Source organism: Neovison vison, chromosome 2 (assembly GCF_020171115.1).
Source record: "Neovison vison isolate M4711 chromosome 2, ASM_NN_V1, whole genome shotgun sequence".
NCBI lineage: Eukaryota > Metazoa > Chordata > Mammalia > Carnivora > Mustelidae > Neogale > Neogale vison.
The window spans coordinates 41489045-41504672 of NC_058092.1; the positions used below are offsets into that span (position 1 = coordinate 41489045).

Consider the following 15628-nt stretch of genomic DNA (forward strand, 5'->3'; position numbering starts at 1 on the left):
AATAGCAGATGTGAAATCTTTGGGACTTGTAAGGTATCATCATGCGTAATAAAATTACTTATGTTAATAAATAATCTTAACGGTATTCATGCTTGCATTCCTCACATCCCTGGCACCGGGTTCTGCACACAATGGACGCACAATAGACGCCCCAAGAAAGCTTGTTGGAGGTTGATAGCTGTGGGCATGGGAGGGAGTTTACCAGGAGCAGCAAGCTGGCCCCGCCCCGGCCCCGCCCGGTCCCGCCTCTTCCCGCGGCGGCCCCGCCCCCACATGGTGAATGCCTTATAGGCGAGTGACGTCAGGCCGTTTGTTGTCATTGGCGGCTCCCAAGATGGCGTCTATCATGGAAGGGCCGCTGAGTAAATGGACTAACGTGATGAAGGGCTGGCAGTACCGTTGGTTTGTGCTGGACTACAATGCAGGGCTGCTTTCGTATTACACGGTGAGACCTCGTGGGGCAAAACTCCGAGCGCCTCGGAGGTCGCTATCCCTGGGGTGGGGGGGCGGGCTTTTTGGTAGCGGGGTAGAGGTTGCTAAACTGGGGGTGCCGCCGTACCGGAGGGTTCCCTCGTGAGGGGAGGTTTTACGCCCCGGATAGCCAATGAGGGTGAAGGAGATGCTGGCGCAGCCAATAAGCAGACAGTGGTTGTCTGATTTATGGGTTAGGGGCGAGCCGCGTTCCTTTTTTAGGGTCCGGTATTAAGCTGTGGTGGGATCCAGCCGGGGTGTAGGCGGGTGAGGGTGGTCCTAGCCATGATTTAAAAGGTCAGGTTACGCAGTCCGTGTGGTCTCCCCACTTTATCGTGAACTTGACATCGGCCCACCCAGCCCTGTAGACGGCCGCGCCCCTTAGCTTCTCTCCAGGGGTTAAAGAGCGCTGTTTTCTCCGAGTGGTGTTGATACAAGCTTGACCAGGTCGTAAGGTGACTAGCTGCACGAACAAGTCCGAAATCCCTCCTGTCTGCCCTGAGTGTTTCTTTCATGGGACGCACTCCGCTATTCTGTGAGAGGCGAGCGTAACTGATGCCTTAACTTTTGAAGCCAAGGGTTTCCCACCCAGGCGGCTTTTGCTGGCGAAGACAGAAATGGGTATGAAGCGTCTCCTGAAAGTTGTATTTTGGGGAGTGCTGAGTTGAGGGCCTTGCTGTAGTTAAACGCGAACCAGTGGCCGCAAGCAAGTGCACGAATTGCCGTGAATCTTATGTTCTGACTATCCGTTCCACACCTACCGCATTAGAAATACGTGGGTGGTATTGGAGAAATTACTTACAAAGTTACGGTCTCTGAATAGTGTATAGTTCGTAATAGCCAACGAAAGGGAAGAAATGGCTTAAAAGGACAAAATAGAATTTCTTGAAGGCTTCAGAGAATTATAGAAGAAGAAAATCATCACTTTTGGGTTAATGATGAGAGAGGTGGGGGCACTAGTATTTTCATTCATTTGAAAAATACTTACTGAACTCCCACTATATGTTAATTATTATTATTATATTATTAACATTTGAGCTACGTGTGTGTGGGGTTGTGTGTGCACATAATGTGTGCGTGTGAGCAAGAATCAACAGCGATTAAGATATTTACCATTCATTTTCTCTGGAGTTTATATTCTGGTTTAGTGGTTTCCTTAATTCATTTCACTCACAATAACTTAACGCAAGATAGGTATTTGTTATCCTCATTTTACAGTTTTGGAATCTGAGGCTGTAGGCTTTTAAATGATTTGCTCAAGATCACAAAGCTAGCAGTAAGTGGTGTAATGAGGATTCCGGATTCCTGGCTTTCTGTTTTCACTGCACTTAACCTGCAGGGAGGAGAAAAGTGAAAGCTGTGAGTTACTAAAGGCTAGTCTGCAGGAGTAAAAAAATATAACTTTCAACATCCTTTAACTATCAACGTCCTTTCTTTACAAAATTTTTGAAGGGAGAAAAAGACCAAACCTGAATGCGATTTAAACTTACTGTTCAAGATTATCTTTAGGTAGCCTTGAAGAGATGCAGCTGAACATTACATTCTGAAAACTCTGCAATTATGAAATCCCGTGGCTCAGACAGATGAAGAGTACTGTTGGGTTTTAATAGACGTGATAATCCAAAATTCTCATGGACTCTTTCCAGCCTGTTCAGGGTAGAGTAATTTCAGTAAAGTGGCACGATGGAATTACGTTAATTCTACAAGTCCCAAATTTGTATTGGTCTAAATCTAGGGCCATACTGGAGAAGCCCCAAGCTAGGGTTTTTAGGAGCGCCTAGCCCAGACAGAATCTTCCTTTTTCCTGGTTTTTTTGTTTTGTTTTGTTTTGGTTTTTTTTTTTAGTGTATCCTTTTTCTGCCTCCTTGCCCTTTTAGTTTTTGAATACCTTGATAATCACTCCTTGCCTTATTAACTAAATACAGGTTTTCCGTATACTTCTCCCGCCCTTCCCCCAGTACTTAATTTCTGCCTTCTGAGACCAGACTCTAAAACATCATCCTTGTCAGCTGAAGGAGATATCATATTTCTCACTAATGGCTATTTAGAAGTCTTCCCCCCCTTCCCTCTTCTGGTTCTTTGGTATTAAAGCATTTGCTTGTAGAGAAACAGCAAGGAAGTATTACAAAGTAAAATTATCTTGTGAAAATAAAATGATACCTAATCCCAAATTAGAGGAGGTCCCACAAAGATGAGAAGAGGATAGGTATTCGCTTAAAGAAAGAGACACATTGAACATTGGCAAGGACTTCTGTACACTTGGACAGTGTTTTAGTATATTAGCATTTAGAAGGCATAGAAGGTACAGCTTAGTGATTTGCATGGGTCTAATAACTTGGAGCTACATCTTCCAGAAAAAGTATCTGAATTAATTACATTAGCGTTTTAGCAGAGTAATAAATAGCAATCACTCTGTACCTTGTTTCCAAAATCAGGCTCTGGTCTGACTCTGTGGTCAGAGATCTATTCCAGGGTGGCCATGAAAACCCTGAACTAAAGTAGATTGGCCTTGCTTTAGAGTTTGCCTGTACTGGGATTTGATAGTGGGATAATCTCAAGAGTTAGGTTAGAATCACTGGGAGTGCCATGAACTGAATAGATTCGCCTAAACATCATCTCAGCCTGGATCTTTTTCTCTGGGCCTGGGCCCAGACCTAGACCTGTTCTCTGGGAATGAATGGTCTTTTTACTTTATCTTTCTTTAATTTTCATACTCTGAATTTCCAGTTTTTTGAAAAAGAGCTTCATATAGTATTGTTCTGCCCAATACAAGAAGAGAGAAACTGATTGTCTGCTTTAGGAAAGTATTATTTAGACAATCTTTTCAGCTCCAGTTCAGTCTCTTAATTATTAGAAACAATACAGTGTAGTTCATTCAGCAAGCATTTATTTGGGGCAGACTTTATAACAGGCATTGTATTCTCTATGGTGGTGGTAGAGAATGAAGGAAAGAGAGTCCCTTCTACCTAGGAACTCACAGTCTAGCAGCAGACAACTAAACATGATTTCAAAACAGTATGATAAATTTCAAAACAATATGATAAATACTACAGTAGAAATAAGAATAGAGTGCTGTGGGAACATTGCCTAGAAAAGGGGAGGGAGACATTTGAGCTGAGATTTATAGGATAAAGGGAGAAGAGAAGAAGGGCATTTATTTATTTATTTATTTATTTGAGAGAGAGAGACAGTGAGAGAGAGCACGAGCGAGGAGAAGGTCAGAGAGCGAAGCAGACTCCCCATGGAGCTGGGAGCCTGATGCGGGACTCGATCCCGGGACTCCAGGATCACGCCCTGAGCCGAAGGCAGTCGTCCAACCAACCGAGCCACTCAGGCGCCCCAAGAAGGGCATTTTAGGCAATGGAAAATATGCACAAAATGGGAAACTTGAGAACATAAAGATGCGTTAAGAAGATACTGAGGGTTTCTGAGCAGCTCTGGTGTAAAACTGTATATGGGAGATAGTGGGAGTCTGGAAGGCATTTGGAGCCATAGGTCAGGCCTGGAAATGTAGTTCAGGCCTATAAATGTTAGTTTATAGCATATAAGTAATGAGTTTGTTAGATAAGATAAGGTATAAATTTGGAACACTGTGAACAGCCAACCATTTATGTGAATCATTATCACAAAAGAAGGTGAAAAAGGAAGGAAAATGGAGGGAATTCTCTATGGGGAGTTGGAAGGTTAGGAAATTAGTGAAGGTCATGCCTTTTGTAAATTTATCAAATGTTTATTGAGAACCTACTGTGTGCCAGGTGCAATGCCCAAAGGAGGCATTAAAATGGCAAATAAAATGGAAATAATCTATGCTTTCATGACGCCTGGAGTCTGCTGGGGGATACAGCAAGTAAGAGCTGTGATCAGGGAAGCATAGGATGCTTGGGGGTGTGTAGGTAAGTAACTTGATTCAGTCTTGGAAGGTCATGGAAAGTTTCCTAGAAGAAACAAGTTTGTTGTGACCTGTGATAAATAGAAGTTAGCTGTGTGAGCAGAGAGAGAGAGAGAACTGCTTGAGATAGTGGGAATAAATGTTTTCAAAGGAGCCAAGAGTAAGGAGTTAGATAGCTCTGAAGTTTGGGCCGTGAGGTGGACATGAGATGAGCTGAAGAGGTAGGTAGGGGCCAGATAATGAAAGGCTTTCTTGGTAAACTGCTAAGGAATTTGAACTTTACCCTCCAGGGCAGTGGAAATCATTAAGTGTTATAAGTACTTTTTATTATAGAAAAAAAAATTTCTTTTTTTAATTTGGCAGAGATCACAAGTAGGCAGAAAGGCAGGCAGAGAGAGGGGAGGAAGCAGGCTCCCCGCTGAGCAGAGACCCCCCCCCCCCATGCGATGGGGGCTCGATCCCAGAATCCTGGGATCATGACCTGAGTGGAAGGCAGAGGCTTTAAACCCACTGAACCACCCAGGGACCCCTAGAAAAATTTTTATTACATAAAATTTCAAACATACATAAAAGAGGATATTAAAATGAATTCCTGTCATCCAGTTTGTACAGTTATCAACATGTAGCCAATCTAGTTTTGTTAATACTTCACCAGCTCCTTCCTTCTCCACTGGTTCATTTTAAAGTAGATCCCAGATACTGTATCCTTTAATTTGTGAATATTTCAGATGTATTACTAAAAGTTCAGGTCTTTTTTTTTTAAAAAAAGTTACCATAATATCATTATTACAAGTATTACTACTAATAATTTACTAATATGAAATATCCGTGTTCAATTTCCTTGATTGTCTCAAACATCTCTCCCTCACCAGTTGGTCTGAGTCAGAATTCCAGTTCCATTTCTTTCTTTTTTCTGTTTGTTGAAGAAACCAGATCATTTATTCTGTAGAATTTTCCACATTCTGGATTTTTACTGGCAGTGTTTTTGTGGTGTGTTTAATTATGTTCCTTTGTTGTCTGTATTTCCTACAATATAGGAACTGTATAAATGGATAAGTCGAGCTAGAAACTTAATCAGATAATTTTTTTCTTCTGGGCAAGAATTCTTCATAGGTGAAACATTACCTCAAGTGGTACATGATACCTGGTTGTCTCTATGATTTTAAAATTGATCAGGAGGTACAGGTACTCTTTAAAGAAGACTGTCACTGCAGAGAAATAATCAGGTCATATTTTTAGGACTTAGTGTTTGGATATGAGTATAAGGAGAGAAGTCGTCTAATGAAACGGAGTTTTTTGGTTTTATATGGGTGAATAATGATAGGGAAGAGAGGAGGAACAGGTTGGGGAAGAGGTTGCTTTGGGGCATATTGAAATTGATAAAAAGATGTCCTATAGTTTAGAATTGAGGAAAAAAGTCTGGTTACAGATGTATTAGCTTTATATATGGAGAATTGAGAGAATAATTAGCATGCTGAGAAACATCATTGGCTTAGTACATGCTTTGTAGTCAGTTACCCCAATACTTAGCAATTTAAAACAACAAACATTATCATAGTTTCTGTGGCTCAGAACTTTGGGAGTGACTTAGCTGTGTGGTTCTGGCTCAGGGTCTTAAGAAGTTGTAGTCAAGACATTGGCTAGGGTTGCGGTCCTGTGAAAGGCGTGACTGGAGTTGAAGGATCAGCTTCCAGGATGACTCACTCATCCAGCATTTGGCACAGGGCCTAAGTTCCTTACTGGCTGTTGGAATGTGGCCTCAGTTCCTCACCGGTCAGCCTCTCCATTGGGCTAGATTAGTGTCATTCTGATTGGCTTTATGGCTTCACCCAGAGGGAGTGATCAAAGTGAAAGTGAGGAGGTTACTACAGTGCCTTTTATGACTTAGTCTGAGAACATCACTTCTGCCTTATTCTGTTCATTAGAAATGAGTTTAGCTCATTCTCATGGGATTAGGAATTTGAGGCATTGGAAGGGGAATTAGGCCCTACCTTTTGAGAGGAGTGTCAAAGAATTTGTGGACAGATTTTTAAACCACAATCATCCAAGGGATTGGGAGAGAAGAAAGCTGCACAGGAGAGTGACAAGGGACAGCCAGAGATATAATAAGAGAAAAACCAGAAGAATGTGGCAGTCAAGGTGGGAATAGTGAGTTGGCCTGAGTACTGTTGAGAAGACTGAATAGGTGAAGACTAAAAAATCTACTGGATTGATCAGTTTGGAGATCATTGATGCCCTTAGTGAGATCAGTTTCTTTTGGGTGGTTGGTGTGGAGGAAAGGCAGATTGGACTGGTTTAAAGAGTAAGGTGTAAGAAGTAGAAAAAGTGAATGTAGATTGCTTGAGATGTTTTATTCTGAAAGAGGCAGAGAGGGATATGGAATTAAGGGGTAGGCCTTCTACAGTAGGATTTTGCTTAAATGTAGAACAGGAATCAAGATCCATGTTAAAAATAAGAGTAGAGTTAGGACTTAAGGAGTATAGTAAAAGATTTAATGGCCTTGGTACCTGGAAAAATGGAATGGCTAGGGACACATTAAAGGTTATTAGGTTGTTTCAGGAACTAGTTGAGATTATAACATTTGATTTATTTCATCATTATCCCAAAATGTTTAACTCTATTTATATTGTTTTTGTAACATTTTAGAGAGAAAGTTAGAAACAGCGAATTAGTAAGTTACCTACCGGTGCCACTCAAAGTATTTTTTGTAAAAAGAATCATTTGAAAAATCATATATTCTTACCTATTACATGCTACCTGGGAGAGATTTTACATTTCGGAATTACTGATTGTTGGGGGCCACCCTGGGTGGCTCGGTCTGTTAAGTGTCTGCCTTCAGCTCAGGTCATGATCCCAGGGTGCTGTGATCAGGCCCTGCCTTGGGCTCCCTGCTCAGGAGTGAGTCAGCTTCTCCCTCCCTGGCCCCTGCTCTTGGACTCACTCTCTTTTTCCTGTCAAATAAATAAATAAATAAACTCAACAACAACAACAAAAAAGAACCACTGGTAGTTGAAACACAGTTAAGTGTTATTTGGCAGTCCTTAGCAATGTTTGGAAGATGATCAAGAATTTTGAAGAGCTTAAGAATATGTATTTTTCTTACAAAGGTGTAGAAGAGGTAGTTGCATATTCTAGAAAGATACCAGTGCCACTCCCATCAGACAGTTAAAATGAATTTATACTTTTCTGAATAAACTGTTTCTGACAGTTTTTATTAGGCTTATATGGTGTATATTAGAAGTCCAAAGCTAATAAGTCGTTTTTGAACTGTAAAAGAAACAAAAGAAAAATTGTATCTAATCTAAATATGCTGAAAAGAAAACAAAGGAAGCTTCTAAAATGGTAAGGAGTATCAGTGGGAAGAAGAATATGGAAATTTTGTATTGTTTGCTTTCTTAAATACTCTAGTCAGCCTTGATTTTTCTCTTTCAGTACCCTTGAAACTTGCTTATATAATTTTTGGGCTTTTAATCATTTTATATTTGTTAACATTAACTAGCCATATCTATAGTACATTCTTTATCTTTACAAATTTGTAAACTCCTCAGTGTCAGTAACTGAGCATTATGATGTTCAAGTCCTACAGTGTGGTGCATTGTTCTTGTAGTGAATGGAATGTCCAAGGCCCTTAAAACTTGGTTTAGAGATGAGATTCAGAAGGCTGTTTGGAATTGTGTTTTACACAGCCTTGTAAGTTTTGCAGAATATGCTAACAACAAATAATGTATATTCCATGGTTTATATAAAACATGATTGAGCTTACATCAACAGCAGTGGCTTTTGTTTTATTATCCAGAGCCTGTAGAATTGTGTGGGATCTTTTGCTTAGAGTGTTGTATCAGATAAGCAGTCAGCTCTTGGTTCTGTTGCAAGCAGTTTTGTTGATGATGATAATTTGTGGAAGGATGGAAAATAGATTATTCTTAAATATGCCACTCCTGTATGTGGTAATTGTCATAGGATCAGATTTTCAAATACTTAACTAATTCCAATCAAAGCCAAGACAATGCACAAGTGATTTAGATTAAGGATTTATTCCTTTTATTGCTGATAGAGGAAGACAAACAAATGGCTAGCCCAGTCGTTTGTTTTCCTTCTCATTTTATCATGAAGGATTCTCTTAGACGAGTTCTTTAAAAAAGGGACTTTACTTTTTTAAAAAAATTTTATTGCAGGGCACCTGGGTGGCTCAGTGGGTTAAGCAGCTGCCTTCGGCTCAGGTCATGATCTCAGGGTCCTGGGATCGAGTCCCGCATCGGGCTCTCTGCTCAGCAGGGAGCCTGCTTCCCTCTCTCTCTCTCTCTGCCTGCCTCTCCATCTACTTGTGACTTCTCTCTGTCAAATAAATAAATAAAATCTTTAAAAAAAAATTTATTGCAAATGTTACATTTATAAGGTACATGGAGTCATACAAATGGAATTATATTCAGAGGAAGTGTTTTGAGGTATTCATAATTTTTTCCCATTCACATGATAATATTAAGATTATTATGAAAGTCCATTTGCTATTTCCTGGAGTTATGTTGACATTAGGCCTTCATGCTAAGATTGTCTACTTCATTTGTTGTGTTTTATTTTAGCATTACTACTATAACACAGATGGATAGATAAAATATTGGGTGAATATTTGCTTTGTCCCTTTGACAGCTGTCTATACATTCTCTCAACCCTTCTCTTTCCTCTGTCATTCAGGGAAGGTGCCGTGCTTCCCAGAGACAATGGAGTACATTTAGTGGGAAGACTCTTAACGTCTTGTACCCACCCTTAGTAGTATACCTACTTTCCTGCCAACCCTTGCCTGCATTCTTCCCCATCATAGTGGAAGAGGTAATCCTTGGGTATTCTGGATTCCATCTGTTCACAAATTTTCAAGGACCCCAGTCTATAGATTTTCTCCTTTTTTGCTTTCTCTACTCCTTTTCTCTCATGTATCTTAAAATTCCTTTCTATGTTGGGCTTTTGTGGTTTGTTTATTTTAAGAATATTTATTTTGCAATACAACACCTAAATGTCTTTGTTGTAACAATTTCATGTGGAAATTTTTAGGAAATCTTTGGGCTGCTTGTTGCTTGTGTGTGTGTGTGTGTGTGTGTGTGTGAACAGGTAATAATTCACATACCATCTATTTGAAGAATACAATTAAATGGTTTTTAGTATGTTCACAGAATTGTGTAACTGTCTCCACAATTTTAGAAAACTTTGATCACCCACAGAAGAAACACTTTCTATTATATTGTTACTGGTACCCCAACCTAGGCAACCACTAATCTGCTTTTGGTCTCTATAGATTTGCCTATTTTGTACATTTCATGTAAGTAGAATCATATTATAAAAGTTTTCTTTAAATAATTTTAGTATGGCTTCTTTCATTTAGCATAATGTTTTTTTTTAAAGATTTTATTTGTTTATTTGACAGACAGAGACCACAAGTAGACAGAGAGAGAGATAGAGGGAAGCAGGCTCCCTGCTGAGCAGAGAGCCCGATGCGGGACTCGATCCCAGGACCCTGGGATCATGACCTGAGCCGAAGGCAGCTGCTTAACCCACTGAGCCACCCAGGCGCCCCTAGCATAATGTTTTTAAGATTCATCCATATTATAGCACATATCAATAGTTTTTACAGCTGAATATTCTGTTGTATGAGTATTATACATTTGTATTTATCCATTCATCAGTTAACAGACATTTGAGTTGTTTCCATTTTTTTTTTTTTAGGTATTGTGACTAATGCTACTATGAACATATGTGTACATATGTTTTGGTGTGGACGTATGTTTTCATGTCTCTTGTATATACATAGGAGTGGAATTGCTGGGTCATATGGTGACTCTATATTTAACTTTTTGAGAAATTGCCAAAATGTTTTCCAAAGCAGCAGCATGATTTTACATTCCCACCAGAGGTATAAGGGTTTCAATTTCTCTACATCCTTGCCAGTACTGTTATTATCTGTCATTTTGATTATAGCCATCCTAAGTGGGTATGAAGTACTATGTTACTATGGTTTTGATTTTAGTTTCCTTGATGGCTGCTGATACTGAGCACCTTTTCATATGATTATTGGTCATTTGTATTTTTTTTTTTTTTAAAGATTTTATTTATTTATTTGACAGAGAGAGATCACAAGTAGGCAGAGAGGCAGGCAGAGAGAAAGGAAGGGAAGCAGGCTCACCGCTGAACAGAGAGCCCGATGCCGGACTCGATCCCAGGACCCTGAGATCATGACCTGAGCCAAAGGCAGGGGCCCAACCCACTGAGCCACCCAGGCGCCCCATTTGTATCTTTTCTAGAGAAATATCTATTCAGGTCTGTTGCTAATTTTTATTTTTTTATTTTTATTTTTTTTAGAGAGAGCACGTGCGCTAGAGCAGGGGGGTGGGGTAGGGGCAGAGGGGAAGGAAGAGAGAGGATCTTAAGTAGGCCAGCACAGAGCCAGAGGTGGGGCTCAATCTCATGACCCTGAGATCATGACCCACGCCAAAATCAGGAGTCCGTTGCTTAATCAGCAGAGCCACTCAGGTGCTCCCAGCCCCTTTGCTAATTTTTAAATTGTTATTTGTCTTTTTTGAGTTGTAAGACTTTTTTTTTTTATATCCTAGATACAAGTCTGCTATTAGATACATAATTTGCAAATTTTTTTCCTGTGGGTTGTCTTTTTTACTTTATTTTTTTCTTTTTAAGATTTTATTTATTTGAGAGAAAAAAAGTGAGAGAGCATGATCCTAGTGGGAGAGGTAGAGGGAGAAGCAGACTCCCCACTGAGTAGGAAGCTTGATCCTAGGACCCTTGAGATCATGACTAGAGCCCAAGACAGCTGCTTAACCAAAATGAACTACCCTGTCTTTTTACTTTCTTGATGGTGTTCTTTGAAGCACAAAATTTTCAAATTTGATTATGTTTAGTTTAACCTTATCATTTGTTGCTTGTGCTTTTGGTGACATAAAACCATTGTTTTATCTAAGGTCAGAAAGTTTTATATCTGCTTTCTTCTAAGAGTTTAAAGTTTAAACTCTTATATTTAGGTCTTTGATTCATTTTGAATTAATTTTTGTACATGGTGTGAGCTAAGGTGACATTCTTTCTCGTAAATTTTATATCATTTTTTATTCTTTTCATGTGTGGCTATCCAATTATTCTAGCACCCTATATTGAAAAGACTCTTTTTTTATCTTGGCACCTTTGTTGAAAATCAGTTGACCATAAACATGAGGGTTTACTTCTAGCCTCTTAATTCTTTTTTTTTTTTTCCCAGTTTATTTATTTTCAGAAAAACAGTATTCATTATTTTTTCACCACACCCAGTGCTCCATGCAAGCTGTGCCCTGTATAATACCCACCACCTGGTACCCCAACCTCCCACCCCCCCGCCACTTCAAACCCCTCAGATTGTTTTTCAGAGTCCATAGTCTCTCATGGTTCATCTCCCCTTTCAATTTACCCAAAAGCACATACCCTCCCCAATGTCCATAACCCTATCCCCCTTCTCCCAACCCCCCTCCCCCCAGCAACCCACAGTTTGTTTCGTGAGATTAAGAGTCACTTACAGTTTGTCTCCCTCCCTATCCCATCTTGTTTCATGGATTCTTCTCCTACCCACTTAAGCCCCCATGTTGCATCACCACTTCCTCATATCAGGGAGATCATGTGATAGTTGTCTTTCTCCGCTTGACTTATTTCGCTAAGCATGATACACTCTAGTTCCATCCATGTTGTCGCAAATGGCAAGATTTCATTTCTTTTGATGGTTGCATAGTATTCCATTGTGTATATATACCACATCTTCTTGATCCATTCATCTGTTGATGGACATCTAGGTTCTTTCCATAGTTTGGCTATTGTGGACATTGCTGCTATAAACATTCGGGTGCACGTGCCCCTTTGGATCACTACGTTTGTATCTTTAGGGTAAATTCCCAGTAGTGCAATTGCTGGGTCATAGGGCAGTTCTATTTTCAACATTTTGAGGAACCTCCATGCTGTTTTCCAGAGTGGTTGCACCAGCTTGCATTCCCACCAACAGTGTAGGAGGGTTCCCCTTCCTCCGCAACCTCGCCAGCATCTGTCATTTCCTGACTTGTTGATTTTAGCCATTCTGACTGGTGTGAGGTGATATCTCATTGTGGTTTTGATTTGTATTTCCCTGATGCCGAGTGATATGGAGCACTTTTTCATGTGTCTGTTGGCCATCTGGATGTCTTCTTTGCAGAAACGTCTGTTCATGTCCTCTGCCCGTTTCTTGATTGGATTATTTGTTCTTTGGGTGTTGAGTTTGTTAAGTTCTTTATAGATTTTGGACACTAGTCCTTTATCTGATATGTCGTTTGCAAATATCTTCTCCCATTCTGTCAGTTGTCTTTTGGTTTTGTTAACTGTTTCCTTTGCTGTGCAAAAGCTTTTGATTTTGATGAAATCCCAAAAGTTCATTTTTGCCCTTGCTTCCCTTGCCTTTGGCGATATTCCTAGGAAGATGTTGCTGTGGCTGAGGTCGAAGAGGTTGCTGCCTGTGTTCTCCTCAAGGATTTTGATGGATTCCGTTCTCACATTGAGGTCCTTCATCCATTTTGAGTTTATTTTTGTGTGTGGTGTAAGGAAATGGTCCAATTTCATTTTTCTGCACGTGGCTGTCCAATTTTCCCAACACCATTTATTGAAGAGGCTGTCTTTTTTCCATTGGACATTCTTTCCTGCTTTGTCGAAGATTAGTTGACCATAGAGTTGAGGGTCTATTTCTGGGCTCTCTATTCTGTTCCATTGGTCTATGTGTCTGTTTTTGTGCCAGTACCATGCTGTCTTGATGATGACAGCTTTGTAATAAAGCTTGAAGTCCGGAATTGTGATGCCACCAACTTTGGCTTTGTTTTTCAATATCCCTTTGGCTATTCGAGGTCTTTTCTGGTTCCATATAAATTTTAGGATTATTTGTTCCATTTCTTTGAAAAAGATGGATGGTACTTTGATAGGAATTGCATTAAATGTGTAGATTGCTTTAGGTAGCATAGACATTTTCACAATATTTATTCTTCCAATCCAGGAGCATGGAACATTTTTCCATTTCTTTGTGTCTTCCTCAATTTCTTTCATGAGTACTTTATAGTTTTCTGAGTATAGATTCTTAGCCTCTTTGGTTAGGTTTATTCCTAGGTATCTTATGGTTTGGGGTGCAATTGTAAATGGGATTGACTCCTTAATTTCTCTTTCTTCTGTCTTGTTGTTGGTGTAGAGAAATGCAACTGATTTCTGTGCATTGATCTTATATCCTGACACTTTACTGAATTCCTGTATAAGTTCTAGCAGTTTTGGAGTGGAGTCTTTTGGGTTTTCCACATAGAGTATCATATCATCTGTGAAGAGTGATAATTTGACTTCTTCTTTGCCGATTTGGATGCCTTTAATTTCCTTTTGTTGTCTGATTGCTGAGGCTAGGACTTCTAGTACTGTGTTGAATAGCAGTGGTGATAATGGACATCCCTGCCGTGTTCCTGACCTTAGTGGAAAAGCTTTCAGTTTTTCTCCATTGAGAATGATATTTGCAGTGGGTTTTTCATAGATGGCTTTGATGATATTGAGGTATGTGCCCTCTATCCCTACACTTTGAAGGGTTTTGATCAGGAAGGGATGCTGTACTTTGTCAAATGCTTTTTCAGCATCTATTGAGAGTATCATATGGTTCTTGTTCTTTCTTTTATTGATGTGTTGTATCACATTGACTGATTTGCGGATGTTGAACCAACCTTGCAGCCCTGGAATAAATCCCACTTGGTCGTGGTGAATAATCCTTTTAATGTACTGTTGAATCCTATTGGCTAGTATTTTGGTGAGAATTTTTGCATCTGTGTTCATCAAGGATATTGGTCTATAGTTCTCTTTTTTGATGGGATCCTTGTCTGGTTTTGGGATCAAGGTGATGCTGGCCTCATAAAATGAGTTTGGAAGTTTTCCTTCCATTTCTATTTTTTGGAACAGTTTCAGGAGAATAGGAATTAGTTCTTCTTTAAATGTTTGGTAGAATTCCCCCGGGAAGCCGTCTGGCCCTGGGCTTTTGTTTGTTTGGAGATTTTTAATGACTGTTTCAATCTCCTTACTGGTTATGGGTCTGTTCAGGCTTTCTATTTCTTCCTGGTGCAGTTGTGGTAGTTTATATGTTTCTAGGAATGCATCCATTTCTTCCAAATTGTCAAATTTGTTGGCGTAGAGTTGTTTATAGTATGTTCTTATAATTGTTTGTATTTCTTTGGTGTTAGTTGTAATCTCTCCTCTTTCATTCATGATTTTATTTATTTGGGTCCTTTCTCTTTTCTTTTTGATAAGTCTGGCCAGGGGTTTATCAATTTTATTAATTCTTTCGAAGAACCAGCTCCTAGTTTCGTTGATTTGTTCTATTGTTTTTTTGGTTTCTATTTCATTGATTTCTGCTCTGATCTTTATGATTTCTCTTCTCCTGCTGGGCTTAGGGTTTCTTTCTTGTTCTTTTTCCAGCTCCTTTAGGTGTAGGGTTAGGTTGTGTACCTGAGACCTTTCTTGTTTCTTGAGAAAGGCTTGTACCGCTATATATTTTCCTCTCAGGACTGCCTTTGTTGCGTCCCACAGATTTTGCACCGTTGTATTTTCATTATCATTTGTTTCCATGATTTTTTTCAATTCTTCTTTAATTTCCCGGTTGACCCATTCATTCTTTAGAAGGATGCTGTTTAGTCTCCATGTATTTGGGTTCTTTCCAAACTTCCTCTTGTGGTTGAGTTCTAGCTTCAGAGCATTGTGGTCTGAAAATATGCAGGGAATGATCCCAATCTTTTGATACCGGTTGAGTCCTGATTTAGGACCGAGGATGTGATCTATTCTGGAGAATGTTCCATGTGCACTAGAGAAGAATGTATATTCTCTTGCTTTGGGATGAAATGTTCTGAATATATCTGTGATGTCCATCTGGTCCAGTGTATCGTTTAAGGCCCTTATTTCCTTGCTGATCTTTTGCTTGGATGATCTGTCCATTTCAGTGAGGGGAGTGTAAAAGTCTCCTACTATTATTGTATTATTGTTGATGTGTTTCTTTGATTTTGTTATTAATTGGTTTATATAGTTGGCTGCTCCCACGTTGGGGGCATAGATATTTAAAATTGTTAGATCTTCTTGTTGGACAGACCCTTTGAGTATGATATAGTGTCCTTCCTCATCTCTTATTATAGTCTTTGGCTTAAAATCTAATTGATCTGATATAAGGATTGCCACTCCTGCTTCTATGTCCATTAGCATGGTAAATTCTTTTCCACC

The 15628-nt window shown here is 39.6% G+C and overlaps 1 protein-coding gene across 2 annotated transcripts in view; it reads left to right on the plus strand.

The window, feature by feature from the left end:
- Positions 1 to 306: 306 nt before the first annotated feature.
- OSBPL9 (oxysterol binding protein like 9) overlaps positions 307 to 15628 on the plus strand; it is a 173004-nt gene continuing 157682 nt past the window's right edge. Inside the window, exon 1 of one of the 2 annotated variants that reach the window (XM_044238216.1) lies at positions 307 to 445. In XM_044238216.1, the coding sequence (XP_044094151.1) occupies positions 335 to 445 (111 nt within the window). In that variant the 5' untranslated portion in view covers positions 307 to 334. The remainder of the gene's footprint in view (positions 446 to 15628) is intronic. The other variant, XM_044238217.1, reaches the window with a different exon arrangement.